The sequence below is a fragment of the Vigna unguiculata genome, chromosome 4, assembly GCF_037176805.1.
Source record: "Vigna unguiculata cultivar grain cowpea cultivar isolate G323 ecotype 2 chromosome 4, ASM3717680v1, whole genome shotgun sequence".
Taxonomy (NCBI): Eukaryota; Viridiplantae; Streptophyta; class Magnoliopsida; order Fabales; family Fabaceae; genus Vigna; species Vigna unguiculata.
Window position 1 is genome coordinate 16194188 of NC_140795.1, and position 21906 is coordinate 16216093.

Below are 21906 nucleotides of genomic sequence, written 5' to 3' on the forward strand. Positions count from 1 at the left end.
TATACTTACTACAGCAACAAGTTTATTTACTTTCAGCCCTTCCATAGTGACCATTTTCTTCCATTCATTTGTTTGTAACAAGAGAATGAACCAATGAAGAACAATAAAATATAAATCGGCTGGGGAACGACACGAAATTTGGGAATAAGAGGTAAAAAGGAAATGGGATGGAGAACAGCTGAAATTCGAAATGAATGGACTGAATTGAAAGTGTTAAATTTTGATTTCTAGAATTTCAAAATGATGTTATGGTTTGTATAATTTCAAAGAGGTAAAGAGATATGGAAATGCATTTGGAATTCAAGTTGATGTGCTGCAAATAGAATGATTTTAGAAAAGGGAGGGAATGTAATTTTAATAGAAAAAAAAAGACACAAATATTAAAAACCAAAAAAATGGTAAAATTAATATTTTTTTAAAAAAATAACTTTTAAATGACATTTTTTTAATAATAGTATGATAATTAATAATATGACATTTTAAAATGATGTAAAGGTAAAGTATGACGGTTATCTAAATGTTATATTATACGGTAAAAAGTGACATTTTCAAAGAATCGTCATATTAAAAATGTTGTTATATATATGATATTTTGTAAAACAAAAAAAAACACTAAACGTTAATTAAAAATAAAAATAGGCAAACAACAAGTAAAGAAGAGAGACTAGTTAAAAGTGGAGACCAAAATCCTCAATCTTATTCAAAGGGGTAGTTTGATAATAAAAAAAATACACGCATACGAAGGCTTATACTCTCCAAGGTAAGTCCTAAAAGCCTCAATCTCAATCTTGACCGTCGAAATAGCCATCCCACCACATTTTCTAACCTTCTAGGTCGAAAAATAAAATAGTTAAATCAAAATAAATTCAAGTAAAGAAGATGAAAGCCGAGAAAAGGAGAAAAAAGTTTTAAATGAAGAAGTCATTGGTCAAAATAATGCCAGATTTGAAGAAGAATGAAAAAAAAAATCATATATATGCAAATAATGGTCATGATTAACCTTTCAAATTTCATATTCAAATGGATGTGAAGTTCTAATCTTATTGGATCACCCTAGCCATTATGATCCAGGTCTAATTTCATGTATGAAATGAATTGTTCCCACTAAATAGGAAAATTTAAACCCTCAATGGATAATATTAAACTATTAAAACCCTAAACATACATATATAAAGGATTTAATCCAAATATAACATCAAAATTTTTGAAATTTCAATTTCAATTTTGAAAACCCTGATGATTTGCAAGAAAGCGACATAAAAACAAAGAATTTGAAACTCTAAAAAACATAAAACCCTTACAAATTTGCCAAAACAAAGGGTCACCAATGCATTGAAGAAGGAGTACAAGAGAAAGCGTAAGTATTTGGTTTAAAAAAGGAGGGTTTACGAAATAAAAAGAAACCAAACCTTCAAAATTTAAACCATATAGTGAGTGACTCCTATTGCAACATTCGGTTAAACCTGCAATGAAAAGTGAAAGATCAAAATGGCAAAATGCAAAAATGATATTTCAGATTCAGAATCATGCAAAAACAGATAAAGAGAATAAAGAGTAAGAGAGAGAAAAGGAAAGCGCGGTTGAAAGGAGAACATAGTATAGAGGAACATTTCCTTCCATAACAATGAATGTTGACCATGTGAGCGGAAAGTGGAGAGAAATACTTCTTAAAGAAGCTTGAATGAGAGGGGAGGCATAGAAGGTTCACTTTTTTCAATCATACACATTATTAGATGGAAAAAGTTATAGTTTTTTCATAGGAGGGTAAACACTCAACCCTTAATCCTAGATGAAGAGAGTTTTATTTCTCCTTTCTAACAGAGGACGAATGTGGCGAGAGGTTAGACTTTAACGGGTAATAGGAAAAGGTTTCAAAATTTAAACATTTGGACACGTGTCACTCGTACAAAGCATTATGTTCTTGCATTTTAGAAAGTCAAGTGTCACAAAATTAGAGTAGTAAAAATTTCTAATTTTAGTTAAATTCTTGTGTGTTATTTTTTCTGTTTGATAAGAAACCTTTTGCACTTTGTGATGATTTCATTTGTATATTGTATAGATGTGTCCCTTTTAAATTTAAAACTTATTGCCTTTGTAAGAGAAAACTTGGACACCAACATATGTCTTAAAAGCTTGCATATTGAAAAGGTTGATATGGAGTCTTTTTCTAGTGATGTTTTTGCTGCCACACTCGATTACTTTTCTAAGAATATCTGAATTTCCAAATCTCTAAAATATGGATTAGAAGGGTTTGTGCCACCTCTTCTCTCTCAGACTTTTTGATTGTTAACCTTCAATGTTTACCAGAGGATGGTCTGCCTAAATCCCACTTTTCTCGTTCAATTTGGAATTGTCTATTGATCAAACCTCATTGTCAGAATCTAGAAGACGAAGACGGCAAAAAGATTTCTCACATTGAAGAACTGACATTAGGTCACAATGATGAAGTAGAAGTTCTAAATTAGATGAGCAGAATCCTCCTTCAAGAGGTGTTAATTCTTCACATATCTCTTCACCTTTTCAATTACAATTTTCTTAGTTACCATTATTTCACTTTGTATTCGCCATTTACTAAAACAACAAAACCATTGCTTGATAGAGGATTATCCCAAGATTCCATACAAGAAGAATCTGAAGATGAACCTTTACAATTTAAAGGACCTATGACAAGGGCAAGGAGAAAGAGATTGGAAGATCAAGTTTATTCAAGGCTCTTGATGCTACAAGCAATCGGAAGTTCAAAGGATATGAAGATATGGCTTTGAGCACATTTGAAGGATATTTTTTAGAAAAATTAGTTTGTTTTTAGACTTTGGGTTTTCTTCTAGAAATTAGTTATGTTCTATGTTTTTAGGCTTTGGTGCTTTCTTTTATAAATTAGTTTATGTTTTTATGTATTTCGGCTTGGGCCTTCTTGTAGGGTTCTCATGTTTTCTTAAAATGTACCTATATATATAGAGATACCAAAAACTAATGTATACACTTTTAGTCATATATTGAATTTGATTTCATTAAAGAGAGGATTCTCTTTGTTCTTGGTTTAGGCCTCTAGTTCTTATCAAAGATTAACATCTTTGTGACGAATATTTACTCGACTTATCAATCTGCTAGATTGTGGCATCCTCCATCTCTGTCTTATTTTGCATTCTTCTTTGATTTATTCATGTCGTGCCTCTTAAGGATTCAAATTCAGAAACGATTGTACTCTTTCTTGGATAGGATTGTATCACTACTTTTAAAGGATGGGATGAGTTTTAATGGATTATTTGTTAATTGCCAATAATATAATTCTTTTTCCCAAATCAAAAGTTTTGTAGAAGGTGTCTCTTGTTGTTGTTATTTGTTAATGGTTTTGAATAAAATTAGTTTTGTAGAAGGAGTCATTCAGCCAAAAAAGGATTTGTTTTGGTAAGGGTGAAAAATGGGAGCATTTCTAAACAAGGTTCGATCTCGAAAGTATGCCGACAAGAGTTTGACTCGGTGGGATAGATATTTAGAGGTGGTGGAAGCTAATCCTAACTTAATTTTCTTTTGTTTCACTTTGGTGTTAATGTTGCCATAGAGGTTGTGAAATTAGGATTTGCATGTGTTGATGGATTGATTTTATATGTGAATTGTGGTAAATGAGTTGAAATGCATGTTATGAGTTTGGTTTGTGATTATTGGTCCTTTAGCTGAATTATTTGGTTTACAATTGAAATTATGAAATATTGATTTAAGGTAAACATGAAACTCTTTTGGTTGGGGTGGTTCTGTCCAAATTTTGTTGAATGTGGTGTATCATGAATTGAATGAACTGATAATTGAGGAATAATTTGTGAATTGAACTGGTGATTGAAATGCTTAGAGGAGTTAATTGGTGTACACTTTCGAAATATTGCTAGTAGGAATACACTTTCTGTGAACTGTGTGAATACCTTTCTTTTTACACCATTTTTCCTTAGCGCATGAAGAAGGTCCATGAGGTGACTTCTCTTGTTAGAGTCTTAAACGTGCTAAACTCTTTGGACAATCAAATAAACAAAATATACAACTTCAAATGAACATCAAGTATTTTGAAGAGAAGACTGGCATGACCTATATATATATATATATATATATATATATATATATATATATATATATATATATATATATATATATATATATATATATATATATATATATATATATATATATATATATATCACCCCGCCAATTCACTTTAAATTATTATTATATACCTTTTTGGAGGATAATTAAAAAAAATAAACCAACTTACTAATGACATGAAGGAGAAGGGCAAGCCATTAATTTAGACTTGAAAACCCAAACCTATTCATTTATACCAGCTGAAAGGAAAAGAAAAATTAAGGTGTGAAGAAGAGTGAAAATCAATCTATAAACATTAGAAACACATTTCATTGTCTTAGAAACATATCTCATCTATAAACATTAGTAACGAAGTATGTTTGACAAAATTAACTTAGCTAAAACTTGTATCGATCAAGTTAGGAAATAAATTAAACAAACTAGTTGAATACAAATAATAGTATCAACCCTGCCCTTTTGTAGAGGAATATGCAAGTTGACACACTCTTAGTAAGGTTCATATTTTTTCTTAATTAATCTTAAAAAGTATGGGCTAGGCCAATGCAATTGCTTTATTTTTTTAAAATAAATTTAAAAGTTAATCTTGAAAATGAATTTTTTATTTTAAAAAATAAATAAATAACAAGTGATAGACACATGGCAGACACGTGTTAGTCATCCTGATGCTGAGTTGGAACGTTGTTTGTCATATAGAATAAATTTTAAAGTTGTTGAATTATAGAACCAAAACCAATGTTTTTGAAAATATAGGGATTAGATTGTGACAAAATTTCAACCAAGGACCATTTCCAATTTTACATAATACTTCAGGAACCAAAAACATATTTTTTCTATATTTTTTCCTATAAAGTTTATAGAAAAAAAAATTAATAAAAAAGAAGGCATATGCGAGTGAGACAAGTTATTAGAAACTTAATTAGTCATTTATTTTTCTTGAATTTATCAACTCAAAAAAATATTGCGGATCTGCTTACTAAAGGGTTAATGGGTCAATAAGTACTTGAGTTGTAAAGGGAAATGAGACTAAATCCCATAAATTAGATGCAACAATTGGCGCTCATCTCCACATGAATGGTGATGCCATGGAATGGAGTTCAATGGATAATAACAAAGTTGTTGTTGACTAAAGTACACAAACTAATATGACTAAATTTTACATCTCATTCCTATGGTGAGGTGTACTATAAATTGTGACACTAATTAGGTTGAGGTATGTGCATTATTATATTAATATTTTTAAAATACTTTTTAATAAATCCAATGACAATTATTGTAGGAGTGTGAGTCATAAATCACCCTTTGGGAGTTTACCTAGTGAGTGTGATGGTAGGACCACCATTGTGAGACATGGACAAATCTCTCTAAATGACACTCATGAAACAAGATACATGCACAAGGTCGTAATGTCAACCATTGATTACAACCTAAAATAAACATTGATATTGTATGTGTTATTTACTAAAACTTGGTTACAGGATATATAGTTTAAAACAATTAGGTGTTTACATTTTCTTGAGTGATAGTGTAAGACTTGGGAAATTAGAATACAGAATAATAAATAAATTACAAACAATTGTGGGTTGGAAGTACCCTAAGAGAATTTATTGACAAGTCTTAGGTAAGGAATAGTGCTAGCTTAAGTGGTTGAGAATACAGGGTTATGTTGAGAGGAATTAGTGATGAGGCTGGTGGTGCCGTTAATCGGCGGAATGTGTCTCCAATCAACGGTGAACGACCTCCTGGTGTTGATTTGATTAGTGAAATCAACAAAAATTGCAGTGGAAGACTCGCAAATGGAATGAATCACTCTCATTCTCTCACGAATCTTCACAACACTCAAGATGTTGGAACCCTAGGAGGAGAAATCCTCATCTAAGGTGAAGGGTGAGCTGACGAAGAAAGGGAATAAGCCTCATATCATTCATCTAAGCTAAGTGTTTACAAACAATGGCTTGCCCTTTATAGACGAGAGGCAATCGAAAAACAGAAAAGAAGAAACGTTGTCTAACATAGACGTAACGGCGAGGGAGGAGAAAGGTTTGGCTAACAACCCTAACAGCTAAGGAAACAACACAATGACGAGAGGATAAACGTAAATCCTAACTGATTAAAGAAAGGACGTGTGAGGCTCGTGTGAAGGCAGGAAGAGGGCTCTGAATGAAACCCCAGCAGCGTGCACAAGAACCAACCCTAGCAGAATGTAGGAGAATAGGGCTGCACGTTCCTTGTGTTGTTGGTCACGCGAAGGTATGGAAGAATTGGGCTCGACCTAATAAATGTGATAGCTCAAACAGTGAGTCATGAGGCTTAAAAACATTGCTGACGCATGGAGGTGTGCAGAAAGATATTGGACTGTTGGTTGCCAAAGCGTGTACACGTGAATGAGCCCATTTGGGTTGTTGCACGTGGAGCCCAATCTTAGACAGAAAGTGAAAGGCTGCATGAATTTGGTGTAGAGAAGAATTGGGCCGCAGGCCCAATGCCAACACTTCAAGAATTGGCAGGTTTGGAAAATAGGCTGCATTTAGCAAAACAAACCCAATTAGACAACTTTTATTTAATTAAAAATACAAGAAATACAAAAAAAAAAAAGGAATGGGCCTAGCCAATGGCTACAAAATACATAATATTGTGAATGCGGAAGCATGGTTTAAGCTTGTATGAATGTGTGAATTGATAGGAATAATGTGATGGTTTGTTGGTGTGCATGTGTTTGATGGGTTAGAAGGTTGTGGGTTCGAATCTTAGCTAGAGTAAGTGGGCCTTTTATGCTTTTATATTTTTGCTAAGTGATAGAAAAATCTAGAAACTGTAGAAATCCATGAGAAACCAGAGAGGTAGCATTTGGGGTGCAGTAATCAAAAGTAATGGTCATAAAACCTTGTATTATTTATTTTGGGCTGAATTTATGGGAGAGAGAGAGAGAATAGTGAGTGAGGAAATAAAGAGTCATAGTGTGTGTCAAGTAAGGGCTGAGAATTGCAACCCAGAGAGGGAATTGGAGTGGAGGCAAGGAGGGGAGCTTTGGGAACAAGGAAGAATTCATTGGAAATTGTTTGAAGTTAGGAAACCGGGTAAGGGGTGTTGAATCATATTTTATCTTTTGATCTTCAAATGAGTGTTGTATGTGATTTCGGGAAACTTGCATCAAATCATAAAATGACAAAGGGTGTAGTTTATGTGTGGTAAAATCTTCTCTGTATGTTGTGACCCTACCATTGTTGTTGATTCCATGATTTTCGTGTTGCTTGGTTTGATGTTTTATCATTTATTTTACGGAAATATATCTAGTATAAGCTAGTTTGGTGGTGTTTTAGTTTGTCTTAAACCGTACAATGGGGTTTGGATCGCTGTGTGTTGAACGTGTTTATTGTGATGTTTGCTTGGCATGGTAGAAGTTGTAACTTGGGTTTTATTCACGTAAGCGGGCAATGTTGGGTTCCAAAAGGATAACATATCTCTCATGTTTAAATTGACTTGTGGAAATCAATGGCATGCATTAAGGGGTTGTTGTTGTTATGACGTAGTCATGCTTGTGTTTCTATAACCTTTCACCTTATTTTAATTGATTAGCCTTGTGCCTTTTGGATGGGCAACCGTGTTTTATGTAGTTTTGGGTGTAAAACTTCACGTGGTTTTTACCATTGCATCAAGTTAAGTTCCGTACGAAAAACATGTAAGATTTTTTTTCTCGCGGGTCGCTTTATGGTTCACGAAGTGGAGGTATAAGGAGTTGAGTGGAGGAGTTTCTTTTTTTGGGTTCTCTTTTTTTTTCTCATAATTTAAGTTGGAGTGCATAGACATTCTTGATTCTTGAGGCAATAACCTCCCTTAATAATGTTAAAATACCTATAGCATTATAGGACATTGCATTGTGATGGGTCATTTTCTTTTATGCTATCTCTAGCATTAAGACTATGGCATCTTCTATGGTGGGCCCATAGAGGAAATTTTTCCATCACGTTACATTTTTGTGTCAAGGGATTTTGGTGAATTGTATTTATATTGAAAACATTGGTTGGTAATATGATAATAGTATAATATAATTTGTTTCTTAATAAGTTACGTGAATATGTACTCTACGTGAATATGTATTATTACATATATTAGTTAAACTTATCTTTATTATCATATATATATATATATATATATATAACATTTTATTTTTTCTCTCATAAACATATAATTTAAGGGACTAATATGAAAGTGTGGTTTTGATAATTAGGATTAGTGTTTTAGTCAATTTATTACGTGGAGCAGAAGAAAAGTTACAGGGCGTGTTTTATTAAGTATTTGCCACATGTAGTTGGGTATTTAGGTTGTTATTTTCTTGTGATGTTTTGACAATGGAATAATTAACATATTTAATATATGCATATTTGAGAAAAGAAAAATAATATAATTGGTAGCCAGGAGTGTTACTTTTTGATAAGAAGTGAGATTCACGTAATTGGATAAGTGAATATACTTTAAATTAAAATGAGATGCATGCGATAGTCACAAACCAGTGGGTTTGGTAGTGTCCACTGCTTGGCGGCGCTTATACAGCGCCAAGCGATAGTGTAGGGGCAGGGATCCATTGCAGATGGATTTGCATGGATGGGTTTGACGGCTTGGTCAGAGATATGTTGGATTAGTTACGAGCGGGGAGGTTTGTAATGGAGATTTGAGATGCGTGATTGATGCAGGTGGGGAGGTCCGTATCTGTTGTACTCTTGTGTGGGGATACAAGCAGGGAGGTTCGTATGTTTCGTGCTCACACTTGAGGCTGCTATGAACGGGGAGGTTCATAGTAGGTGTTCACGCATGTTGGACTACGAGCGGGCAGGTTCGTAGAGTTGGACTACAGACGGGGAGGTCCGTAGAGCTGGACCATGAACGGGTAGATTTGTAGAAGCATGATAATCCCTAAGGACCAATGTTGTGAATGGATCTTTCTCATATAGGTTATGAGATTGGGGTGTAATGTTATAAAGAAGTCAATGAACTAAAATTGACTAAGATAGATTGGGTGAGGGTTAATTCTTATTATTTTATTGATTGTATTATTTTCTTTCTTAGCTCACCCTTTTTGTTTGTGTTTGGCGATGATCGTGTCACTTGTCACACAGGAGTAGAAGTGAATCCAGGTGAGAACGTCGATGCATAGTGACAGAGCGGGGCAGACGATGGGGGATTTTTCTCTACGTTTTATTTTCATGCGTGTTGTAATAAATTTTATGATGCTTTTCTCTATTACGAACGTGTAATAAAGATGGAGTAGTATGATTGAACTACAACGAGATAAGTTTTAATTTTCCCACGCTTAGGAACTTTATATAATGTTTTAATTCCAAAAGAAATTTTATGATATATGCTTTATCTAGTAATATCCATCTAGTGTGTTATAGATATTTTATTAGCACTAGGTGTAAAGCTCAAACCCAGAAGATTTCTTACACTAAAATACAATATTTTTTTTAAAAGATTATATATTTTTTTTAATTTTATTTTTAAAATTATATGGTTTTAAAAGATGATATATTTTCTTTTGTTTTATTTTTTAAATTATGTAAGGGATTGTTGAAAATTTTTAATATAATTTAAAAATAAATAAATAAATAAATTATCCTAATGTTACTAGTATTTTTATGGACTATTAATTTTATGCATAAATACTTTAAGGATAAATGATTTTTAACCTTATTACGAATTACTATCATCTTTAATACAATTTACTCCTATTTATTTTTTTCTACCTATAAATACCACTTATTTGCACGGGGAAAAGACACGACAAACACCTAAGCTCATAAAAAGCATTTTCAATCTTCTATTTTATATTGTCTTTTAGGATATTAGTCTTCATAAGATTTAGAGATCCTTCGCTACACTTGATCAATCTAACAAGTTGTTGTATCTTGGGAGAGAAGTGCATACAATTCTGTGTTGCCTTGTACAATGAGAACTTTTTATTTCTAAAGACAATGCTATGCATGGTGATAGTTTGTAGGTGGTTGTTAGGGTGGTGTTCGGTTCTTTCTAATGTATTGGTTGTTGGTATAACTATCAAAACGGGCCACTCGACCCAGCCCATTACGGGTTGGTCATTTAGTGAGCTAATTCAACCCAGCTCACTTAGTAACAAGCCAAAAACATTTGAACCCGACCTGGTCCATCACGAGTTTGCGTGTTAAACAGGTTGGCTCACTAGCTCACTTAATTAAAAAAAAAAATACAATATTTTTTTTAGTCCCAAAAAAACTAAATTATAATTGTGATTAAAATCTAAATAAACTTCAATATTATCCAAATACAATCCAAAATAATGTTCAACCCTAAATACAAACTGTTTCGGGGTAGGGGCCAAGTGCCTGCTAAGAACCTCTTCGACCTGCGCTGCCTTCTTCCACTCCTGTAACTTCAGCGAAATCCACTCCTAAGCTCGATCGGCTGAGATGACGATCGGGGTACCTGTCTAAAGTACTCCGATGCTTAAGTCAGAAAGGACCGATCGGTGTATCAAAATGTCTGTTGCAATAAATGCGAAATTAAGATCCTTACCAACCTACCTTTGGGCCCTATTTATAGTTTTTTGTGTGGGCCTGTGATTAGGGTTCCTTAATCACGACCCAATGATCTTTTAATCAAGATTATAGACTTGTTTAACGTTAATTAACTCGATTGACTGGCTGTCTGATAATGCGACCGATGGCCGCTTGGCCGGGTTAGTTATGTTGTTTTCGATAAATAAAACCTTTCATGAACGTCTGGCCGACCGACTGACACATTCGAGGGACTTCAGAAGTCTAAAGAGATTGATCGACCGAGGGTTGGTTCATTGATTGTGTTATAGTTAGGTATTACACGTACTTGTTCGATCGACCGGTATGCCATCGAGGGTTCGTGTCGCTCGACCAGGTGCAACCGATGGACCGGTGGGCATGAACATGATTTGTTCATGACTTACTTGTTTAACCGTTTGACCGAGAGTCTTATAGTTTAATGATCGCCCGGCTGGTTGATTGAGCCCATTCGACCGATGGTCTAACAACTTATTCTTAGGCCGTTTGACCGTTCGATGTAATAGTTTTTCAACATTGGCCGATGGGCCTAAGAATTAGATTTGGCCGCTTGACCGAGGGACATATAGTACACAAACCAAAATCATAAAAATATTAGGTTTGCATTTGTCAACCCAATATGTTAGCGAAAAAACCAACCCAACCCAACCTAAATATAAAAAAAAAATGTATGAATCTTTATCTATGGGTGGGTTGGTGAGTCAACTCGGCTCACCACGGGTTCAACCCGGATGAGTCGGGTTCTTGGTGGACCATGTCAAAAATTAACCCATACTGAAATTTGTAAAAAAATTTCAACCCAACCTGGCCCAAGCCAGTGGTGGGTTGGGTTGACCCACGAGTTTGGACCCACTTTGACAGCTCTAGTTGTTGGTAAGTTGATTTTTTTCTTTCAATTTAATTTTTACATTGTGAAATTCATAAATGTATCGGATTGTTTAATCTGAAATGAAAAAAATATTATATCATACTTTATATTGTATAATTTAAAATGTAAATTAACTGTACAATTTAAAATGTATTTAAAAAATATATTTCTAATTACATAATACAATATGTATTTGAAAAATACTTAAGATTGAACAATTTAAACTAAATTTTAAAAAAATGTATAAATTTCTAGATTGTACAACATCCATTCTGAACCACTTTCACCACATCAAATCTGAGAAAATTCAGAACACTTACATCCTCAATCGATCCGGTTATGCAACACTAAAACACCCAAAAATATTACTCATTTTGGAGAGCTTTCTACACAAGAATGGAGACCAACATAGGTGAAGGGAGTACACAAATGCTTACAGAGGAAGGAAAAATACGAAGAAAAAGATAAAACATATTTTAAGTTTTTATTAATTTTTTCAACAATGGTTAATGGTTATTTTAGTATGCCTATGGGATGTTCAAAAAAACATGGGGTTAGAAGAAGCAATGGCCCTCAAGGTTTCATAGTGATATGATGGGTTTATATATTTCATTATAGGGTTATTGTCATCGAGAGATTATAGTTATATATATATGACATTAGTTTTATACACATAAGGCATTTGACACCACTTTTAACCCAAAACCTTAAGGCAATGGTGTTATTGGTCTTTATTTTTATATAGTGTTTGACTTTGTCTATTCCCAACAATCTCTCCTCAAGGGTGAGTCACTTTTTTTTTTCTTCATATGGTATATTTCCCATGAGTTGTAAGGGAGCTGTTTTTTGTTATGGTTATGCAGTCAGTCACTCCGAACCATTGGCTCTGATACCATTGTTGGTTATATATTTTTCAGAGATTGTAGTTTTATATATATGACATTAGTTTCACACACATAAGGCATTTGACACCACTTTTAACCCAAAACCTTAAGACAATGGTGTTATGTGTTTTTATTCTTATATATTGTTTAACTTTGTCTATTTTATCCAATGTAGGACTTTGACTCACACTTAGACTATTCCCAACATGATAATTACTATATAAGTTTTAATAATAAATTCCTTAAATTATAAAATAAATTTACATTTCAAACATTGCCATTTATTTCATTAATTTTAATATTGTAAAATGTTGCTATCAACTTTTCATATCAAACCATTCTTCCCTCTTCTCTATAAAATTAATAACAGATAGCTTCACCAATTTCACGTGAATTTATTCTTTCACTTACATTTTCAATCATATATGTAGATGATTCACCAGGATTGAGAGGCTAATAAGGAAGGGGTTTTGTTCAGTGGTGATAAGAATTCCTTGAGAGACCAATTTGTGCATCAATCCAAATCTCATTCAAAGTAAATTTTACAAAAGAAGAGTGCCTTTATTTATAGGCTACTAATTTAGTGTCCTATGGCATGTTTCAAATGTCCTATGCCATGTGACACCACATTGCAACGTGTGCAAAATGAGAGGTAGAGGTCACCATCTTAAACAAATTGAAAACCCTAGTCAGGTTGCTCTAACCTAGACACACATAAAGCCCAAAACTCCACTTTTCAATGTAAAGTTTAAATATTCTATATTACTTTTGTCGAATACAATGTCCAAAATAAACATATTTTAAATATTTACATTAATTTTGAACCTGCTAAGCTCAATTAATACTCAATCTTCATGTAAGCACTTAGCCAAGGCTCTTGTGAGGCTACCACTTCGTACACCCCATTTATTTCTTTCGCACCTACCTAAATTTTTTAATACTCATTCTATCCCTGAGTAAAGAGTAAAGATATAACCATATTTACCTTTACTTGTGATGTCCCACATCTCCTCTTTGTTCTCGTTTTGTCTCTGCATCAGGTCGCACTGAAAACTTCTTCATTGCACCTCGTTCATTTCTCTGGGTAAGTTTGTAATGTTTTGCATCGAAGGTGGGGTTAGGGTCTTTTGGGGTAAAAATTGTTGTTATTCTACGTTGTACAAATATCCGGTTGAATGCCATGTTGAGGGATACCTTGGTGGGTTATTTTGTTTCTTCCAGAATGACCTTGAAATGTAATTTGAATCCAAAAAAATATTCCGGACTCAAAAATTGTTGAGAATATTACTTAATATCTTTTTTATTTAAATTAGTTTTTAGAAAATATTTCAGTTTTAGAGATATGTGTGAGTTTTAGAAATTTGTTATTATTTTAGATTAGGAGTGAGATATTCTAAATATTTTATACTTGATATTTGTTATATTTTGCTCTATATATAGAGTATATCAATAAAATACAAAAACATGTTCCTCCGTATAACATATCACATATATCTCTCATATATTTCATATCTCTCATATTTTCAAAAGCCCTAAAAATCCCAACAACTGGTATCAGAGCCATTGTTCTTACTGTCGATAGAATGGAAGGAAATATGTCACACGTCGCTATTCCACTCTTTGATGGTGAAAGCTATGATCTATGGGCGGTAAGGATGCAAACATATCTAGAGGGGCTAGATCTATGGGAAGTTGTGGAGGAAGATGATGTTCCCTTATCTGAAAATCCCACCGCGGCTCAAATGAAAGCGTATAAAGACAAGAAAACGAGAAAGGCAAAGGCAAAATCATGCTTGTTCGCAGGTGTTTCACAAATGATTATGACCAGGATCATGACTCTAAAGTCTCCCAAAGAAATCTGGGAATACTTGAAAGCAGAATATGAAGGGAACGAGAAGATTCGAGGCATGAAAGTTTTGAACTTGATAAGGGAGTTCGAGATGCAAAGAATGAAAGAGTCAGAGACGATTAAAGAATACTCAAACAAATTGTTGGGTATTGCCAACAAGATAAAATTGTTGGGAAAGGAGTTTTTAGATTCTAGACTCGTTGAGAAAATTCTGGTGACGGTGCCGAAAAGATATGAGGCATCTATTGCTTCCTTAGAAAACACAAAAGATTTGTCTACAATCACCTTTACAGAGGTGATACATGCCTTGCAAGCACAAGAACAACGAAGATTGATGAGAGAAGATCATGAGGCGGTTGAAGGTAATTTAAATTACACGGAAGATAATGCTCTCATAGTCAAGAAAAATAGAAGGAGCAAATACAACAACACACAGGTTTTTCCATCTTGTCCCCATTGCAAGAGAAAAGGTCATCAACCCAATTGGTGTTGGTGGAGGCCAGATGTCAAATGTTACAAATTCGGTCAATTGGGACATGTGGAAAAGGTGTGCAAATCTAAAGATTCTCAAGAAGATGTTCAAATTGTGGAGAATAAATCAGATGAAGATAAATCAGAGGAGGATCTACTTGTTGCAACATCATGTGTCACAACCAACGATTCTTCAAAAGATTGGATTATAGATAGTGGTTGCACAAACCATATGACTCATGATAGAGAAATTTTCAAGGAGCTGAATAAATCAAATATTTCCAAGGTAAGAATTGGGAATGGAGAACAACTTGCTGTGAAAGGTACAGGAACAGTTTCAATTAAAACTCATTCAGGTATCAAATTAATTTTTGATGTTTTATATGTTCCTGAGATTACCCAGAATTTGTTAAGTGTTGCTCAATTGTTAGAGAAAGGTTATAAGGTCTCCTTTGAAAATAAAGTATGTGTGATCAAAAATACTAACAATATAGAGGTATTCAAAGTCCACATGAAAGACAAAAGATTTGCGTTGGATTTTATGAAGGAGGAATTTGCTACAAATATAGTGAGTATGAAAGAAGGATCAAAATTAGAAAATAAATATCCTTGGAAGAAAGTAGATGTCCAAGTGAAGAAAGTAGATGGAGGTTCACATTTTAATATTCATAAAAGGTCCAATGCCACTCCAATGAAATCCACACCGAACAAAGAAAAAGAAGATGATGCTGATATAAGAATAAATATGAAGGATGATGCCAAATTGAAGAAAGATGTGATGCCATGGAAGAAGGAGAAAAACAAATATTGCAAGCACAAAAAGAGGAGAAAATCAAGCATGAAAAGATGGAGAATCAAATCTGAAGATATAAAATAAACAGATATTAAGCAAGGAGGAATGTTGAGAATATTACTTAATATCTTTTTTATTTAAATTAGTTTTTAGAAAATATTTCAGTTTTAGAGATATGTGTGAGTTTTAGAAATTTGTTATTATTTTAGATTAGAAGTGAGATATTCTAAATATTTTATACTTGATATTTGTTATATTTTGCTTTATATATAGAGTATATCAATAAAATACAAAAACATGTTCCTTCGTATAACATATCACATATATCTCTCATATATTTTATATCTCTCATATTTTCAAAAGCCCTAAAAATCCCAACAACTAAATTCCAGAAAATAAAAAAAGAAAATTCCTAAGTAGGTGTTTCAGAAGTCATTTTCGGAATCATAAATACATTATGCAACATTCGTTTTGGAAAAGTTTCTTATATTCCGGAACGAGTGTTCCGAAAGATATTTCAGAATTCAAAAACACATTACGAACTCATAAATACATTATGAAATATAAAAAAAAAATGATTTTGAAATAATTGTTCTGAAAATCATTTTCAAATCTGAAAAGACATTCCAGAACATTCATTCTGAAAATCCTTTTTGTTATTCAGGTTGACTAATTCGAAAAATGTTTATGGATTCAAAAATATCCCTTGTAACAATCATTCAGAGAAAAAAAATCCAAAATAAATATTTCAGAATGTATTATCTAGAAATGACTTCCGAAACACATGTTATGAAAAATTGTTTTATATTTTAAATTGGATATTCCAAAATATAAAAAAGATTTCGAAACAAGTGTTCCCGAAGGCATTTTCAGTCTGACCTTGAAATGCTTTTCGAAAAAAAAAATCATATTTTGGATTAGGTGTTTCGGAAGATATTATACTGTCCAAAAATATTTTGGGAACATCCAGGAAAAAATATTAAAAATAAACATGTAAACGGATTTTTATTACATTTTTAATAAGTAAATCGGAGAGTTCAACTTTTATTGAGGTGCAAGGGTGGTGCAGGAAGAAACACCCCTATTGTGATTTATTCTTTGGTTAGGGATAGGCGTCAAAATGGAATGAGAATTCTAATGATGAAAAAATCTTAAATATACAATTGGTTCTTATTTTTATTGATTTTATTTAATTTGATTCTTATTTTTGTTTTATATTTAATTAGGTCTTTATTTTTGTTAAATTATGGTCAATTTTGTCTTTTTCATTAATGGTGTTTAAATAGTTAACGTTTTTGAACAGTACATGCCACGTGTCAGCTCCTGATTTTTATTTTTATTTTATTTTTTTAATTTTTTTTAATTTCAAAAAGAGTGTCCACGTGTCAAGTCACAATTGTGTCACGTGTCAGTTTGTAGTTGTATTATTTATTTTTGTTCAATTTAGTTCTGATATTCGTTATTTCTGTACAATTCAGTTCCTATATTCGTTATTTTTGTTTAATTTAGTCCCAAATTTTGTTAAAATAGAACATTTAATTTTTAAAAATGACATTATTATTAGTTATTTTTAAAATTTAAGGCTTAAATATACATTTGGTCCCTATTTTTGTTGATTTTATTCAATTTGATCCATATTTTCGTTTTATGTTCAATTAGGTCCTTATTTTTGTCAAATTGTGGTCAATTTGGTCATTTTCACTAACGGTGTTTAAATAATTAACGTTTTTTAACAGTACATTCCACATGTCAGCTCCTGGTTTTTTTGATTTTTTTTTTAATTTTTTTTGAAATCTTTTTAATTTTTTTTTAATTTTTTTAATTTCAAAAAAAGTGTTCACGTGTCAAGTCACAATTGTGTCACATGTCAATGCTAGTGTCACATGTCAATGCTAGTGTTACGTGTCAGTTTGTAGTTGTATTATTTATTTTTTTTCAATTTAGTCTCGATATTCATTATTTTTGTTCAATTCAGTTCATATATTCATTATTTTTGTTTAATTTAGTCCCAAATTTTATTAAAATAGAACCATTTAATTTTTAAAATTGACATTATTATTAGTTATTTTTTAAATTTAATTATAAATTATAATATTTAATTATTAATTGAATATAATTCTTAAATTCAATTGTTAAATAGAATATAATTATTTAAATATTATAAAATATAATTATTAAAATTTTAAAAATATATATTAACATTTGTAATATTCACATTTAAATTTAAAATATTTAATATTTTTAATGCATTTTAGATATTAAAATCTAAAATATTTTATATGTAAATGTTAATTTTACAAATATTAATTTATTTTTCTAAAATATTTTGAATATTTAAAATATTTTTATATATCAATTTTAAAAATATTTTAAAATATAAATATTAGAAAATAAATTAATAATCATATTCTTATAATATTTTAAATAATTATTTTCTATTTAACAATTAAATATAAAAATTTATTCAATTTATAATTAAATTTAATAATTTATAATTAAATTTAAAAAATAATAAATTTAAATATTAATTTTACAAAAAATATAAATATAATTTGTATAAAAGATACTAGTGTAAACACACACAGGCGCTATCGCGCCTGTGTGTATTTTTTAAATATGAATGATATTATATTAGTAGATGATAATAGTATAATGTTATTAAGTTAATATATAAAATAAATGTATATTTATTAAAAATAAAATGAAATAAATAGAGAGAATAATTGTTGATGAATAAAAAAAAGATAAACAATTTTATAAAAAATAGATAAAAATAATTATTAATTTTAAAAAATTAATAAATAATAATATTGTAAAGGGTATATTTGGTATTATGAAATGTGGACACAAAAGAGGGAATCCTCTTTATATATTGTTATAGATTAAATTTAAAAGTCAATTTAAAAGGAACAAAATTAATTATTTTAATAAAAATTAAAACTAAATTGAATAAAAATAACAAATATAAAACCTAAATTTAAAATATAAAACCTAAATTTAAAACCTAAATTGAAAAAAATTTTACACAACTGTAACTTCTCGTGGAACATTTTTTGACACGTGGAATCGTACAGTTAAAGACTTTATTTTCAAATGTTCCCAAAACCAATACATACATTCATTTGACAATACCAACAAGAAATCTTATACAAAACATAAAATAACTAAGCGTGATTTTAAAATTTTGAGGTTTATAAAGCTTATTGGATGCATCTTCGAGAAAAAATGTTAGTTAATCCTAAATATTTAAAGAAATAAATGCCTAGCTTATTCATTATACTTTCATGAATCTAAGATCGCATGGCTTCTTCCGGCTCAGTAGGCTGACGTACTTTTACTTAATGTAAAAAATGTTTAACCGTTAAACCATTGACAAAACTTTGATATAAATTAAACGCAGTTAAAACATCTCTCAGCAGAAAAGGGCTAAAACCCTATGACTGCTTCTGAAAATAGAAAACTCCGACTCTTACATAAAAAAGAAAACAAAAAATAGTACTCTCATGAACAGACAACAAAGAAAATTGACGGCCGACCATGAACCCTGTAAGGATAAACTACTATGAAGGAACAAGTTTTTTCTGTAACCAAAAGTAAGATCACATGTAGCAGAAATCACTTCTTCTTCTGAGCAGCCTTGGTGACCTTGGCTCCAGTTGGGTCTTTCTTCTCAACACTCTTGATGACTCCAACAGCCACCGTTTGACGCATGTCCCTCACGGCAAAACGACCAAGGGGAGGATACTCAGAGAAGGTTTCAACCACCATGGGCTTGGTTGGAATCATCTTAACGAAACCTGCATCACCATTCTTCAAAAATTTGGGCTCCTTCTCCAGCTCCTTACCTGATCGCCTGTCGATCTTGGTGACAAGCTCGGCGAACTTCACTGCAATGTGGGAAGTGTGGCAATCGAGCACTGGTGCATAGCCGTTTCCGATCTGGCCAGGATGGTTCATGATGATGACTTGGGATGTGAAGTTGGCAGCTTCCTTGGCAGGGTCATCCTTGGAGTTGGATGCAACGAAACCACGCTTGAGATCCTTCACAGCAACGTTCTTCACGTTGAAGCCAACATTGTCACCTGGTAGAGCCTCTTGGAGAGCCTCGTGGTGCATCTCAACAGACTTAACTTCAGTTGTCAAACCAGTGGGAGCAAAAGTCACCACCATACCAGGCTTCAAGACACCGGTCTCGACACGTCCAACTGGCACGGTACCAATACCACCAATCTTGTAAACATCCTGCAAGGGGAGCCTGAGTGGCTTGTCTGAGGGCCTCTTGGGCTCGTTGATTTGGTCAAGAGCCTCAAGGAGAGTTGGTCCCTTGTACCAGTCAAGGTTGGTGGACCTCTCAATCATGTTGTCACCCTCAAATCCAGAGATTGGAACAAATGGAATCTTGTCTGGGTTGTAACCAACCTTCTTCAAGTAGGAAGAAACTTCCTTCACGATTTCATCATACCTAGCCTTGGAGTACTTGGGAGTAGTGGCATCCATCTGCAACAATGATAATCCAAGGTTAACATCAAAATTTCTACAACAATCCAAAATAAATAATATAACAGACATCAAATCTTAGACAGAGAAGAAATAGATTTGTACTTTGTTACAGCAACAGATCATCTGCTTCACACCAAGGGTGAAAGCAAGAAGAGCATGCTCACGGGTTTGTCCATCCTTGGAAATACCGGCTTCAAAACCACCAGTGGTGGAATCAATGATAAGGACAGCACAATCAGCCTGGGAGGTTCCAGTGATCATGTTCTTGATAAAGTCACGATGTCCAGGGGCATCAATGACCGTGCAGTAGTACTTGGTGGTTTCGAATTTCCACAAAGCAATATCGATGGTAATTCCTCTTTCACGCTCGGCCTTAAGCTTGTCAAGCACCCAGGCATACTTGAATGACCTCTTGTTCATCTCAGCAGCTTCCTTCTCGAACCTTTCGATCACACGCTTGTCAATACCTCCAAGCTTGTAGATCAAATGACCAGTGGTAGTCGACTTCCCAGAGTCGACATGTCCAATGACCACAATGTTGATATGAACCTTTTCTTTACCCATGATGAGTTAAACTGAAACTAATTCAAAGAAACACAAGTCAGAACTCACAATCGCTAGAAAGTGAATTATCACGCAAAACAAATGACAAGGTAAAGTTCAACTTCACACATGTATTAATTAAAAGAAGAGTTGCGAAATATGAATCAACTTGCATCTACCAAGGCAGATTCATCACAACGTAAAAATCTTTTCAATCAAGAAGAAAAATAAACAAATCCTTAAGAACAAGTTTCAACTCGACATCTCCAGCTAATATAAGAAAATAAATTAAAAAAAAAAACAGTTAAGCGAAGCACAAACGTAAAGAACATAACGAAAAACCCTCCCAGCAAACCCACTCATACCCGAAAAGTTTCTATTGAGCAGAAACAAAAACAACTTTATAAAAAAAAAATCATGTTACAAAAAATTCACAAAAGGGCAACAACAAAAACTTCCGAGGATCCCAACATTCGCATAGAAATTAAAATATTATACAAGCTTCAGATTCAGACAACATAAATAAAATCATTAAAAATATCGACACTGTTGCATGAAAGCGAAAACCAGCCATATTAGTTCGGTAATAAGAGATCCACAATAAATCATTGAAAACATCTTAACTAAAAAGAAGAACAGATAAAATCGCGTAATTATGACACAAAAGCAATAGATCTGTGAACACAACGAGGTTCAAAACAGAAACGAGAACCTCTTCCGTTAATCGGTAGAAATCGTAGATAATCCACACAAAAAACGAACCACAAACACAGAACCGGAAATATAAAATTTAAAAACCAAATTAAAAAATATATATATACGAAGAATCATCATCGTAAACAAGAAACAGAGATGAACGGAATCAGCGAGACAAGAGAGCAGAGGCTGCTACCTTAGCGAGAAACGAAGGCCGATTGTTCGGAATCCTCAGCCGCAAAGATAGACTGAGAAACAGAGCGAGGAAGCACGGAGGAAGGGATAATGAAAACTAGGGTTCCAAGAGTTTTATATAGTTGGAGCTACTTTTCGTTTCCGATAATAACCTTAGGGTTTTATCCGGATTCCGTTTATGCCCCGGTTTGCTTATTTGAACGTTACTGTATGCCACTCGCGTGGAATGACCGCGTGGAGTTGACGCATATGGTTTCTCGATAGTCTTGTGCGGTTGATTTTCACGCGCTTTGTGTTTGCGCGGATGTCGGGGTTTGTGGGTTCGACATAGTCCAGTTGGCAAGGACGAAACAGGAAAGCTGCGCCACTATGACGACATCGTTTCAGCTAGGTGACTAGGTTAAGATACATGAACGACATCGTTTCAACATTTGCATTTGTTCATTATCAAC

General features: G+C 32.8%; 1 protein-coding gene across 2 annotated transcripts; it reads right to left on the minus strand.

Moving 5' to 3' along the window:
• Nucleotides 1-18873: 18873 nt before the first annotated feature.
• LOC114181183 (elongation factor 1-alpha) lies at nucleotides 18874-21607 on the minus strand. Of its 2 annotated transcripts, none has more exons than XM_028067554.2 (3): nucleotides 21456-21607; nucleotides 20123-20601; nucleotides 18874-20017 (listed from the first exon to the last, which is right to left on the minus strand). In XM_028067554.2, the coding sequence occupies exons 2-3, from the start codon at nucleotides 20582-20584 to the stop codon at nucleotides 19136-19138; spliced, it is 1344 nt and encodes a 447-aa protein (XP_027923355.1). In that variant the 5' UTR covers nucleotides 20585-20601; nucleotides 21456-21607; the 3' UTR covers nucleotides 18874-19135. The 2 variants fall into 2 exon arrangements, with proteins under 2 accessions (XP_027923355.1, XP_027923357.1); XM_028067556.2 differs by having other exon boundaries at nucleotides 20123-20595; nucleotides 21456-21592.
• Between the last annotated feature and the right edge of the window lie 299 nt (nucleotides 21608-21906).

Coding starts and splice junctions, on each gene's coding strand:
- LOC114181183 (XM_028067554.2), bottom strand. CDS start 20,584: ATGGGTAAAGAAAAGGTTCATATCAACATTGTGGTCATTGGACATGTC. Junction 20,018..20,122: donor TGATCTGTTGCTGTAACAAA/GTACAAATCTAT, acceptor TCATTGTTGCAG/ATGGATGCCACTACTCCCAA.